This window comes from Athene cunicularia (assembly GCF_003259725.1).
Source record: "Athene cunicularia isolate RWA chromosome 2 unlocalized genomic scaffold, athCun1 chr2_part1, whole genome shotgun sequence".
Taxonomy (NCBI): domain Eukaryota; kingdom Metazoa; phylum Chordata; class Aves; order Strigiformes; family Strigidae; genus Athene; species Athene cunicularia.
Window position 1 is genome coordinate 130699141 of NW_020799095.1, and position 12772 is coordinate 130711912.

At 35.0% G+C, this 12772-nt stretch overlaps 1 protein-coding gene across 1 annotated transcript in view; it reads left to right on the top strand.

The window, feature by feature from the left end:
* Positions 1–12772, top strand: part of VPS13B (vacuolar protein sorting 13 homolog B) — a 477299-nt gene that overhangs the window by 296638 nt on the left and 167889 nt on the right. The window contains 1 exon segment of the mRNA XM_026841594.1: positions 11715–11918. Within this exon segment, the coding sequence (XP_026697395.1) occupies positions 11715–11918 (204 nt within the window).

Here is a 12772-nt window from a genome sequence, read left to right on the forward strand (position 1 = left end):
GGTCAGTTCCTAATAGGTTTTGTTTGGTTTAGTTTTCATCTTTTAAAGCATATTCTAAACATGTTAAAAAACCTTTACATAAGTAAACCTTTAAAGTGGTGTGTCTGTACTCATGTAAAAATTTGCTTTCAAAATGTTCAATATATTGGTATCACAGCTTAAGATTTAGAGGTAGTATGCTTTTAAAACAAAAGCTACCAATTTATTTTTTCATCATAGAAGAAATAGAAATCTACAGTCACTTCAATCTGAAATAATTATTTGTAAATTTAAGTTGCAGTAATTGTATTTAATAACATGGAGTGATTAGTGGCTTTACAATTAACTGTAAGAATGGGACTCAAAATGTGTGGCTTGTAGTTTTGGTACAGATTTTAGGGCAAGAATCTATGTATCAGAATTTCATTTGTAAACTGACCTTTCAAGCAGATCTTTGCCACATGATCTGATGTTTCACTAAATTAATTAAAGATGCTTGGAAAAAAATTAGTCCTTTCAGAGATGTGCAAAATACTTCTCAATAGCTTTAGTCTCTTGTTTCTTTTAGAAAACCTTTGTAGATTTCTCTGTGGAAGTTTGCACCCTTTGTCAAAGTTCTTAGCTCTTGAAAACTTTCTCTCATGATTGTAAGTCAAAGAGAATGTGCTTGATGTCTAGGTGTGATTCCGTGAGTCATACTTTGTGAAAGAATAGAAACAATATAGTAAAGAGGAGATGAGGTCTCTAGTAATAACATACCTAAAAGCTTTACGTTAAATCTCTAAAAAAAATGGTGAAATACTGTCAAAGGCTGTATTATAATCTCCACAAACAAAATAAGCTGTAGTGGAGCACTTCCTCTGCTTCAGTCCTCCTGCAAAGGCAGAACAAACTGGAAAATGCTGCTGTGGAAGTGTTTTGTGCAGAAGGATAGTTTACTTTCATAATGGAGAGATGGATGTTCAAAAGCTTTTTCTGAGAGGGGAAAAAACCCTATAACATCTTAGGAAATCTGGAAGGTTTGGATATGCTTTATCTGTTTCTCAAGCAGTTGTCAAGAAACCTATAAAAATCCAATAAGGAATAATGAAGACAAGAGAGGTTGAGGGCACTCTGTACTTCATGATGCTCAAGAAGAATTCTCTAAGCAAAGAAAGAAGAAAACTCACCAGATAAATTGCATTTTGTCCTGTCTTTTGATAATGCCACCTTGATTGTTCAAGTCCTAATATTTTATAAAAAGAAGACAAGGAGAAACATCAGTTTGAACAATTGCCTTTCAGCTCTTCATTCCTTCAAGAGTTAAAATGAGTATGCTTGCCTTTACACTAAGCATTTCTATATAACTGAGGTCTGGCCTGTTGGTTAGCTTCTGTCTGTGTAGCAAGAGTTAATGCCCACAGGCCTGTGAACTCAAAACTGTCATTCTCTCAGGAAACTGAAAGTGGTAGAACCTTGATATTTTGTGAGCAATGACAATTTTACATTGATCTCTCTGAACTTAGGGCTTACTCATTATATAGGACATAGCTGAAGAAAAGTAAAGTTGAATTTAAATCACAAAGAAAAAAGTCCAGACTTACAGGTACAAATATTCAAGATGAATTTTCATGAAAATTAATTTTAGGGAGGTATAATATATTTTAAAAACTGGGAGGAGTGGGAGTACACCAAATTCCTTGCCTGAAAATATAATACAGCAGATGCAATTATGCAGATGTGTGTCACATCTGAAGAGGAGACTGGCAATTATCAAAGGAAATTGACATTCACATATGCAGCAGTATCTTGAGAAACCAGTTGATATGCAATGTAAATTAGGAGGAAAGTGGGAAAAGAATGAATATCTAAAAATACTCTTTTAATCATGAAAAAAAATCAACATTAGGGCAAATCTGGATTTCTCAGGTAGGCCAATTGTGTTTTCAACAGGAAATTTAAAAGCTTCTTAACTGGGTAATTGAACTCACTTGTTTTTTGCAATGTTTAGGTGATTTTTACTTCCTTTTCTAAAGTTGTCTTGACATCTCTTAATTTTCCATCTTTGCTGCAAAAGTATCAGTTCAACAGTCTGAGTTTGACCCTATGTTAAAGGGCCATCTTTCCATAAATATTCTCTTGGTACTTTCCTGCGGCAACTTGAATATTACTTTTGATACTGGTAAATCTAAATAAATCTAAATATTAGGATCATACAATATGTATTTGTGGTGGTTTAGGCCCTGCCAGGACCAGAGACCGCATTGCCGTTGCCCCTCCCCCACCCTCAGCCAGTCAGGCTGGCAGTGAGGCACAAACCCCGGGTTAAAATAAGAGGAAATTTAATACAACAGTGTGATAAACAATCTGAACAACAACGGTAGCAATGATAGCAACAATAAACGTCAATAACAGTAAACAAGACAAAAGATATACAGAGGAATACCGCAATGGTTACAGACAGCTCGCTCACATGCTCCCTGCCACCAGAGCCACAAAGGAAAAGTTCCTGTGCTCCCTCACCGGGACCTGACATCAGCATGGTATGAATAACCCAGCTGGAGATCCCTTCCCCCTCTCTGCTGGGGGAAAACTTAACCTTATCCTAGCTGAACCAGAACAGTATTTCACTTTAGAAATGGAGAAGCCAGAACCTATCAACAGACTAGCAGTGGCTAACTGGCTACAGTTCCGTAACAAATGTATTTAGAAGTAAACTCCTCTTCAATATATCTTGTTAGGCATACTGAATTTGGAAGTGCTGTTAACAATAGTTTAATGAACTTTTAAGGAAAACAAAATACTGGTTTTAACATGAAAGGTAATACATTTCATAATGAAAACTGAGTGAACTTTCTACCAGGACAGTTTCTTAGTGATATTTAATGGAAAAAGCAGTGTGAGGACTTCTGAGAAGAACAACTAAAGGAGCTGATTTTTAAGACTTTGTTATTGACATATTTTACACTATCATATATAGTATTTTAAAAATAGTTCCAGCTTGCCATTATGAATACTATCCTGCAAAAAATAAAAAGAAAATGCAAGTGGCGTCTTGAGAAATTAATTGAATCCATCCCAAAGATAAATGTGATTTGACTGGTTTAGAGTAGTTTCTTGTATTATCTGTGCTATAGACATCATCTGTTACAATATACATGTGCTGAGAATATGCATTAGTACACATTTTAATATAAAGGAAAAGCTGATATTTATTTCTAACATTCTATACTACTTTGTGTAGAATCTGATTGATGTCCAGGTGTGAGTTCGATACACTGACTCAACAGTGAGAAGAAATCCTGTCCCATGTCAGCTTATCAAACACACTGTGGACAGTACGTCCTCTAGCTTGTACCATCATACCAGGTTGTACTGCACCATTTAAAGAAATTCTGTGCATCAGATATGAAGACTGTGTTCAGTGAAACTCAACCTCAGTATTTCCAGGTGAGTTTATAGAACATCTGAAAAGACTGAGGTATTGTGCCACTAAACTAGGTGAATCAATGAAAACAAAGTAAAATACAGGTGAAAGCAGTGGGAAAATCACAAGATTATTTACTTTAGCTATGTGGTAAACCAAGTACACATGAAATTATTGAAAAATCAAAAATGAAAATCCTATTACTGCCAAACAGCATTATGTTTTGAGATAAAATTATTTCTACCATTAAACAAAATCATAAAAGTCTTTGGATTAGACTGTATTTTGGCTTTTTTGCTAACCCTCATCCCAGACTTCCACTCCACCCACTTAAAGTTTTCAAGCTCTCTCCTCACTTGACTATTTAGAGAAACTCTATTCCACTTGTTTTTTCTAGAAACATTTGGCATCCAAAAATATCATACAGACCTTCCCTTAGAATTGTGCATACTTATCATTTATACAGTCTGTCAACTGTATATTTATACTATGCTCCCTGAATTTTGGTGAATGCTTCAAAACTACAACGAGATTCCTCAAACTGTCTAAACATTAAACAGTATAAAAATGAAAAACTGATCTTTAAAAGTTCAGGCTTGTTCATGATGTTATTTTTACTGAGGAATTTAAACAATAAAATTACAAAATAATTAAACAGATGACATCTAAATGCACAGCTGCAAACTGCAGCTTTGTTTCATTTTACGCCTTTTTTTTTGAGAGACTGAAATTACTTTATAGTTTACCATACCATACCTTATTGTCATAGGATCATTCATACTGTGTTCCAGATACAACTCTAGAAGACAACTGCACTGCAGAAGTTCTTCAGCTTCTTTGCACGCAATTACTGTACCAGAGTCCTTGGAACAAGGGGCTACTTTTAAATGTCTGGTCACCTCACAGGATATGTAGAGCATTTCCTGCCCGTAGGACTAGAGGAAGGAAACACAGGACCAAAATGTTTGATGTGTGATCCACTGTAATTCCTTTCATGTGTTTAGTAGCTTTTAAATGATCAATGCACTGCTACCAATCCTGACCTTGGTGTGCTCCACTTCACTAAAATCTGACCTTCCTAAATGGTTAGCAAATGGAATTATAGTAGCACCCACCTGGCACCACCACTGTAATTAGTGAACATGAGGGGGAGTTGTTATTTTTTCCTCTGAATTTGTACCTCCTGGGTTTCAAAACAAAAATATTTCAGTAGTTACATAAATAGTATACATAAATAGTATCTTGGTAAAAAAAATGCAGTAGTTAATTTTTATACATGCTTTTATGTATTTGCGTTCTTAAAGCACTGTATATCAGATGATCTCAAAAATGTTTTCTCTGTAATTAATTATATTCACAACATCATTTTGGCATTAGGCCCACATGTATGACTAAACTGTTGAAGAGGTTAATGTTGTTGCTTAGAGTCATATAATAAGTGAGTTTAGAGAGAATAGAAATGAAATCTGCCTCTCCTGTTTTCCTTTTGCACATTCAAGCCTTGCAGAGAGACCTGCCCAAGCAGTCTCCCTAATGCCAAACTTTCTTGTGCCTAACATATGGAGATCTGTCAGACCTAGGTCTTCTGTGTGTTCATGTTAGGCTTGTCACCTCAAGCTCTATCTGAGAAAGCATCTTCTATTCCTTTTGAGAGGGTATCAGCCACATGTGAAAAATAGGCACAAACCACTGAATTCAGTTCTCCAGATTTCTTCTATAAATTAAAAATCAAATCTCCTCTCTCTTCCATTATGATGGCTTAATGAAAATCAGTCCTTTTTAACCAGTTTTGGATGAAAATAAGTATCTCTATGACTTAATAGTTGCAGCTGATGAAGCTGGTCAAGTAAAGGACACAAAGTAGTTAGCCAAAAGAAAAGTGATTGTTATTTTACAGTCTTTCATCTCTGAGCAGTCTGTTTAAGAACTGAGATTTTTGTCTGTATTGTCTATTTTTAAGAAAGTTTACAAAGGAATTGTAAGGAAAGACCGGTCTACTTCAGCTTGGCAAGAAAAAGCTGTGCTGAGAAGTATTAGTAAAAAGAAAATACCATATATTGATAAGATTTTTTGGAAAAAAAGTAGTTTGATTATTGCTATTATTATTTTCCATAGAGGAGTTATTGCTGCACAACTGGGAAAGTCTAGAAGCAGAGAGAGGGCATAAGTCTGTGTTTCTATCTGTCCCATCTACATTTGTTTCAAATGTCACTCTTTAATACCTGGCTTGGACATATTTAAGAGAAACAGTTACAGATAGTTTGATGGTTTTGCTGAAGATACTGAATACCTTCCCTTAGCGTCATTGTGTTTGCCAGGAATTGAGATCATCGTGGTAGTAGATTCTGTGCTGAACTTAAAGTGTCTAGAAGCTGAGTGTATTCAAATAGCGGTACATCAAGCTCTGTTTCAAGGCTAATTTTCTAAACGTGTATCTAACATGTATTCCAGACTGTGACACCGAGGAGAATCGAAGACATGTAATGGCACTCAACTAAATCTTAGTACTCTTTTAACTGATGATCTGTTCTGGATGATCGTGAACATAGATGATTTGTTCTGTACATCCAATTGTCTTTTAGGTTTTTTCCACCAGCCACTTTAACATTCATGTTTTGAATGTGTCTTAGCACACACTAATCCATAGCTGAATCATCTTTTTTTTTAATGACTTGCAAGTACCAAGTTCCATAATTTCTCCAATATGCTTATCCTTGTGTTACTTAAAGATCTTCGTAGCTACTTGGTTACTCATACTCTTTAGCTTTACTTACACTTATACCAGGACCTTTCTTTGCCATGATACTCATCTGTAGGTATGCATAGCAAAAAAGGGAACCAGTGCCCAAGAGACACAAGTCAGACATTTATCCAACATTAGTTTAAAATAGAGGAAAATTACCTGTTATACTTGTACTTTTGCTTCACTGTATCAATTGCTTGAAGCAGTCCAGCACAATCAGAAGAAATTTTTGTATATGTTTCAGTCACTGCTTATCTTTTTTTTTCAACCTACTAATTACACAAATAATCTACCTCTAAGTTGATTCATGTCTATTCACAAAAGCTATAAATCATTATATGCTTGCAAATCATTATGGTTAGCAGTATGACAGTTGATGACTACAGAACATATTCAGTTAAAATTTAGTGAATAATTTCTTCCTTTACATTTGTGATGTAATGTATTTTTCCACTATGTAAATATTTAGAAGTGGTCAATCATTTTTATTTTGCTCATGGAGCTAGCACTAATGTTTCTTTTTATAAGGGTCTTCCACATCTGAAGATGAACCCAGGTACCGTAACCACTTTGACTTACAGGACACCCACTGTGTAGTGTCTTCTGTAGATAATGCTGATGTGTCTGGCTGTACAGAACACAACACGAGCTAATCAGGGGCAGTGTAGTTTTCATTGCTAAACAGATTCCTGTGAAGATTAAATAAATGTTAAATTGAAAAGTGATGTGAGTATAGACATGTAAACAAAATAGTATCGCTTGCTAATCAGTAAAGCATTAAACAAAGGAGCCTTACTGTACTCAGTTTATGTTTGTATTCAATAAAAATTTGCTGGTATCCAGTCCAGAGTATGCTGTCACCAAGTCTGGAGGTGAGGCATAGTTGAGTTGTTCTGAGGCTGAGCTAGAGAGGGCAGAAAGATCAGCTGCCAGCAAAGCCAGTCATATGTGACATAGTTCCTGGGGAAAAGAGGCAGAAACAGTGGGAATTGGAGTTTACTACTGACAGCATTTGAGAGCCTGCTCTACTGACACAGACTAAAACAAACCATTTCCAACATCCTGGCAGTCATAAAACGCTGTGTTTGTTAAACCACAAATAAATCTCCCTAAGGACAGGTGGCAGGGCCTTCCTTTCTCACCTAAGGATATTTCCTCCTTGCTTGTTGCAATAATAGAATTTTACCTGATGCTTTTCTTTAATTTCAGCATTAGTGCCCTGATACCATCTTTCTTCTCCCTCCTGTCCATTCCTATGCTCTACTTCTTTTTCTCCTTACCTTCTTGTTATGCTTTCTGTCTTCCTCACAAATACATGTTTTTAATCTCTAAATTTAGGCAGATTGAAGTCTTTCATCATGAACTGTCATGCTACAGGATTCTTTTATTGCTGTTCTAAGATCATGTCTATGTATGTTCTGTGATGTTGGGGAAGTTCTGTTTCTCTCCCAGTGGCTCAAGTGATAGATAGATAGATAGATAGATAGATAGATAGATAGATAGATAGATAGATAGATAGATAGATACTGTCTGTAACTTAAGGGGGGAAAAAAAGTTTCCTTTCTTTGGAAAGACAATTCCTGTCTTGTGTTTTCCTGATAGAAGCTTAGCATTTTCAAAGGCCAGTATTCATATCATTGATGTTCTAGGTTTACCGTATTTTCATTCTATGCCCTTTTTAACATCTGTAGCATCTCAGTCTAAATGGAACTGTTGTCCATAGCTTCCCTCAGAAACAGTTGTTTCAGTTTCCTCTGTTTGGTATAACACATTTGATAGCCTTGTCGATGAGAATAAGTTAGGAAACTTTATTGGATGGAATTGGGAAAAAAGCAGTTAGGAACATTAGGTCAGTGATAAATATTGCTGTGATTTCTACACTAGATCAGTCACATCTCATTCATAGGTGATGGGCTTTCAGACAACCTTTAGGCTGGGGATTCCACAAGCTTAAGCAGAAAATGAAGTGGTCCTCTTGTATAGCATCTATCTTTGGGTCCAACAAGGTGCCCCTGGGTTTACTCCTATAAAGTAGAGGGTATGTATTGTTCCAAGCTTACTGTCTCTTTCCTTTTAAAATTAGAATAAGGAAAATCTTTTATCACCAGACATGACAGTTTAATAATTTAAATTTGGATAGATAAGTTATCTCTGTACCTGGAAGTGGAAATCAGTGCACACTGAGATCTAGTAAATGCTAACAAAAATTAGCTGCTGTGTGTAAATTCCGTGAGTATTTCTTAATCATTACATAATGTATAGTCTTTAAAAGCCATTTTCCTAGCTTGTTTAACTTTTTTGTAGATCTCAGATGAGCTATAAGGGAATAGATTTAACTTCTTTACAGTAGGTCTCAGAATTATGCCTATTCAGCAGCATGTAGTAACTGGTTCAACATGAGCTGTTTCTTATATAAACATACAAAAAGCCTGACCCAGACTAAATCGATTTAAAAAAGAAAAACATTAAAGCTGTGTTTCCTGTTACATGCTCATGGTCGTCTTTCGTTACTTACAATCTTACTGTATTATTGACCAACTGTTGTATTCTATACCACCTGCTGAAAGGTTCAGATGTGATAGTGAAGTTGTTTTCAGAAGGGGAAAGCAATTAAAATCATAACCCCTACAGTACATTTCAGTTGGTAAAACAGCGTTTAGAGAAGTCATGAATTTGGCTTACTCTGTGTCCTTGATTTTATTTGCTGCAAGGATTTGAAAGAAAAGCTGCTGAATCAAAAAGGCTGCAGTGTTCATACATAGCATGTATACCTAAGATTAGGCCAATTCTGCTGCAGTTTACTTCTCATCCTTCTAGGAAGTATACAACTAATAAATTGGGCACATAGTCAGAAAAATAGTTGATATGGAAAACCAGAAATAAGTGCTTATGTAAATGTCTGTATGTATATAAGGGAAAAGGCTATATTTTGATCCTTGTATAAAACTGGCAGGATGTATTTTCGGAAAGCAATAATTAGCTTACTTGAAACATCAAGGAAGAAATAAATAACTAATCCTTGTATTTTACATGTATGTGTAAAATATGTGTTTCTTGAAATGGGTAATCTATAGAAACACAATTTGTTTGCTTGAATTTCAGAGGTGTGTCTAAAGGATCAGAAGAAGAGTTTCGTATCTAAGAGATTGTTAATAGTAGGAACAGACTGAAAATGCAATTTTTATATCAGTATGAAAGTGTTAGGCTGTGATATCCCAAAACAGTACAAACATTATCTAGTCCTTGAGATTTTACAGAATTAATTGGATCAAATAAATAAAGATCCAGTGGACAAATCTTACACCATCAATGCAATGTACATATATAATACACTGGTACTATATATGTAATATAGCTATGTACATATAAAATACACTAGTACCTTATGTCTGAGTAGTATCTCTGTGTATTTTGCAGCACCTGAAAATGTATGCCAAAGAGTGATTTCATAGAGTCTTACGTTTAAATAAGTACATTTACGAGGGGAAGAAAGCCATTGTCACAACGAAGAGTTTCAGATGGGTGCATGCAGCCACATCTTGCTCTAGGAATTTGGTTCACAAGGCCATGGTTGTGCTGAATGAGGCTAAGGAATATAGCACTAGGTGCAGCTTATTGCAAGTTGTAAAGCTGCTCAAAAAAGAATGAATGAAAAATACTCTTTACTGTGAACTACAGGAGAGAAGAATTCATTATGCAGGTGAAATTAGTATCATATTCTGTATTTTATATACTTAAGTGGATTTCATAAAATATGTAATTTGGTGCTTTAATACTATTTCACAAAACATATTCCAATATTTACTTGGATTAGACAAAAGTATCTAAATAGACACTGGGTCATACAGTAATCTACCATGGGTTTAAAAAAAAAAAACCCAAAAACAACAAAAAAAAACCCAACAAACCGAAAACCCAGAAATGTGTTCATATTGATGAAATAACGCCTAGAAGGAATAATAAAAGACACAGTTGTTGTGGTTAGATTTCTCTATGTGGAAAGTTGACAAACACATTCTTGAGTTCTAAGAAACCACATTTAATTTTGAAATACCACTACTGACATAACAGATTTTCAGTGTATTCCTGCTAAGCATTTATGAAAGTTATAGGGCTACTGAACAATGCTGCCACACTGTCTCACCAGGAATGACTTGATCAAAACAGCTTTCCTGCCATTTACATGCCTCTGTGGGTAGACGTGATTAATTACTTAGTTTTCTTAATTGCTAACATACTCCATTGGTGACAATGGCAATGGTATTAGCAGTTTCAACTGTGTTTGGATTTGGGCAGCATTGGGATTGCACTTTGAAATAGGTTGCATACCTACAGGATGCATGCCTATACTTACAGATTACATGTAGTGCTTGCATCAAAGGTTGAGATGTGCTGCTTTAATCCTTATTTATATTTAGATTGTTAGCATAAATGATTAAACAAATTGCAGTATTAAGTTTTCTGTGGAGACAGCTGTTATATACTAAATAATGACTGGCATAAACCGACAGTGTAGAATAGAACAGTAAGTTGGATGGCATATGCAGTTAAGAAACTTAAACTTCAATTCAGATATATCCAATCGATAAAAATAGACTACAATTTTATGTGATCATAGATTCAAAGCAAAAAAAAGGTTAAGATCCCCTTTTTCTGTATACTGGCTTGTTTTGAAAAACAGTAATAAGTTCAGTTGTGCATTTTTATTATAACATCAAATGAGTAGCGCACACAAAGCTGTATCATTCCCAGTGTAGAAAGGGCAAGATAATTTTTTGGGAAGATTTACTAATGCTCACTGGAAGAAGACAAATGGTAGTAGGAGACTCATCTGATACTGGTCACTGGATAATCCGCATGGTCTCAGTAGCCTCCACTCATCCAATAGCTCTTGAATGTTTTGTTGAAGTTGGGTGTGACTGTTTCTCAAGATCAGCCAAAGATTGAAATACTTCATAAAATCTAATGCAGCAGAATTTAGAAGAATCCACAAATAATGTGGTTCACTCAAAAATGCTTTTTCTCACTTGTCAAAATTAGTAAAAAAGCATTATACTGAAATTCCATGTTAAAAATACTGTTTTTCCATCATCTTTTGTTTTCCCATCATAATTTTTGTTATAAAATTTTGTTAAAATTTTTATTATTTGATATATTTGAACAATGGGACAATCGCCTCACAATAAAGTTGTTCGTAATATTGATACATAGCTGTTCTTTTGGAGGACTTCCATGTGACATCCTATATCTGTTGAATAGCTATGAATTAGTCCTGCATCCCCATAAGGCTGCTCATATGGACCTGATAGAAAGTGCACTGAGGTCAATGGATCGATCTCACATCACCTTTGGTGGATCTGGCTAATATTTGGAATATATTTATTTGCTTATTTCTCATTGAATTCCATAGGAAAGAGGCAGCTGGATACTTCTGAAGGTCTGAACTTAACATAATGCTTAGCTGTAATCAAGAATGGCAAAATTGATACCTTAATTTTCTTAGTTTTGTATCTTAATGAATACTGAATTGGTCTGATTTTGACCTTTGTTGCTGATTTTTTGGGTTTTTTTCCTTTGGCATTACAGGAGAGCACTGAATCTAGGAATACTTCGAGACCCTGGATCAGAGGTTGAAGACAGACAATATCAAATAGATCTTCAATCTATAAACATTGGTACTGCTCATTGGAATCAGTTGAAACCCGAGAAGGAAAATGGAAAAGGAGGGGTTTTGACAGAGAATGAAAGAAATTCTCAAAATCCAGCACTTGAATGGAACATGGCCAGTAGGTAGGAATTTTTTTTAACTTATTCTCTTGTAGAATTACATAGCACAAACACTGCAGATATCATTCACAGTATATCTGAATCAAATAATTTTGTATTGTTTTTGCTTCACATTACAACCACATTTCCATGGAGTTTTGGATGATGGATTTGAAATGCATATTACTATTATTGTTACACTGTAGTTACTGTCTAATTTCCATTATAAGCTCTTCTGAGTGGCCTACTGTATGCCCATAAAATAACTCCTGAGGGCTTCAGCTTCTCAGTCTTCAAGCAATGGGAAGTTTTGGTTTTGTTTTTTCTGTGTTTTGTTTTGATTTTTTTAAACTTCTTGTGTTTGCATTTTTACAAAGCTTGAGTAAAACCAGCTTAGATGTTTCTAAGGTAGAGGAGGATAAAGTAGAACTTTTCCTATTGGTACTGAACTGGTTTCTGCACTTCTGTAACTAAAACCAGATGAATTTTGAGAATGAGATAGTTCAACTTAGTCTCCCTTATTGTGTATTGCATGATAGCACACGCAAAGCCCTGCCCTCTAGTTAAACATGGTTGAAAGATAAGGCATGCATGCACTTCTGTGCTCCCTTAAATTTTAAAATTTTCAAATATAAAATAGGGTTTTAAAATCTGTAATGTGTAAAAATTTGAAATTCTAATTTTAGTATTAATATACTTTATACTTAAAAATTCATGCAGGTGATTTAAAACTAAATTTTTATAGACTGTTTAGAAGTCAGAGTCCTCTTTTCAAACTGACAAGACTAAGGTCTGATGGCCAAGAACAAGCTTTCAAAAGTCATTTTGTGGATTTAGAAGCATTTCTGCTAGAAGATGCCTGATTGCCCACACATTTA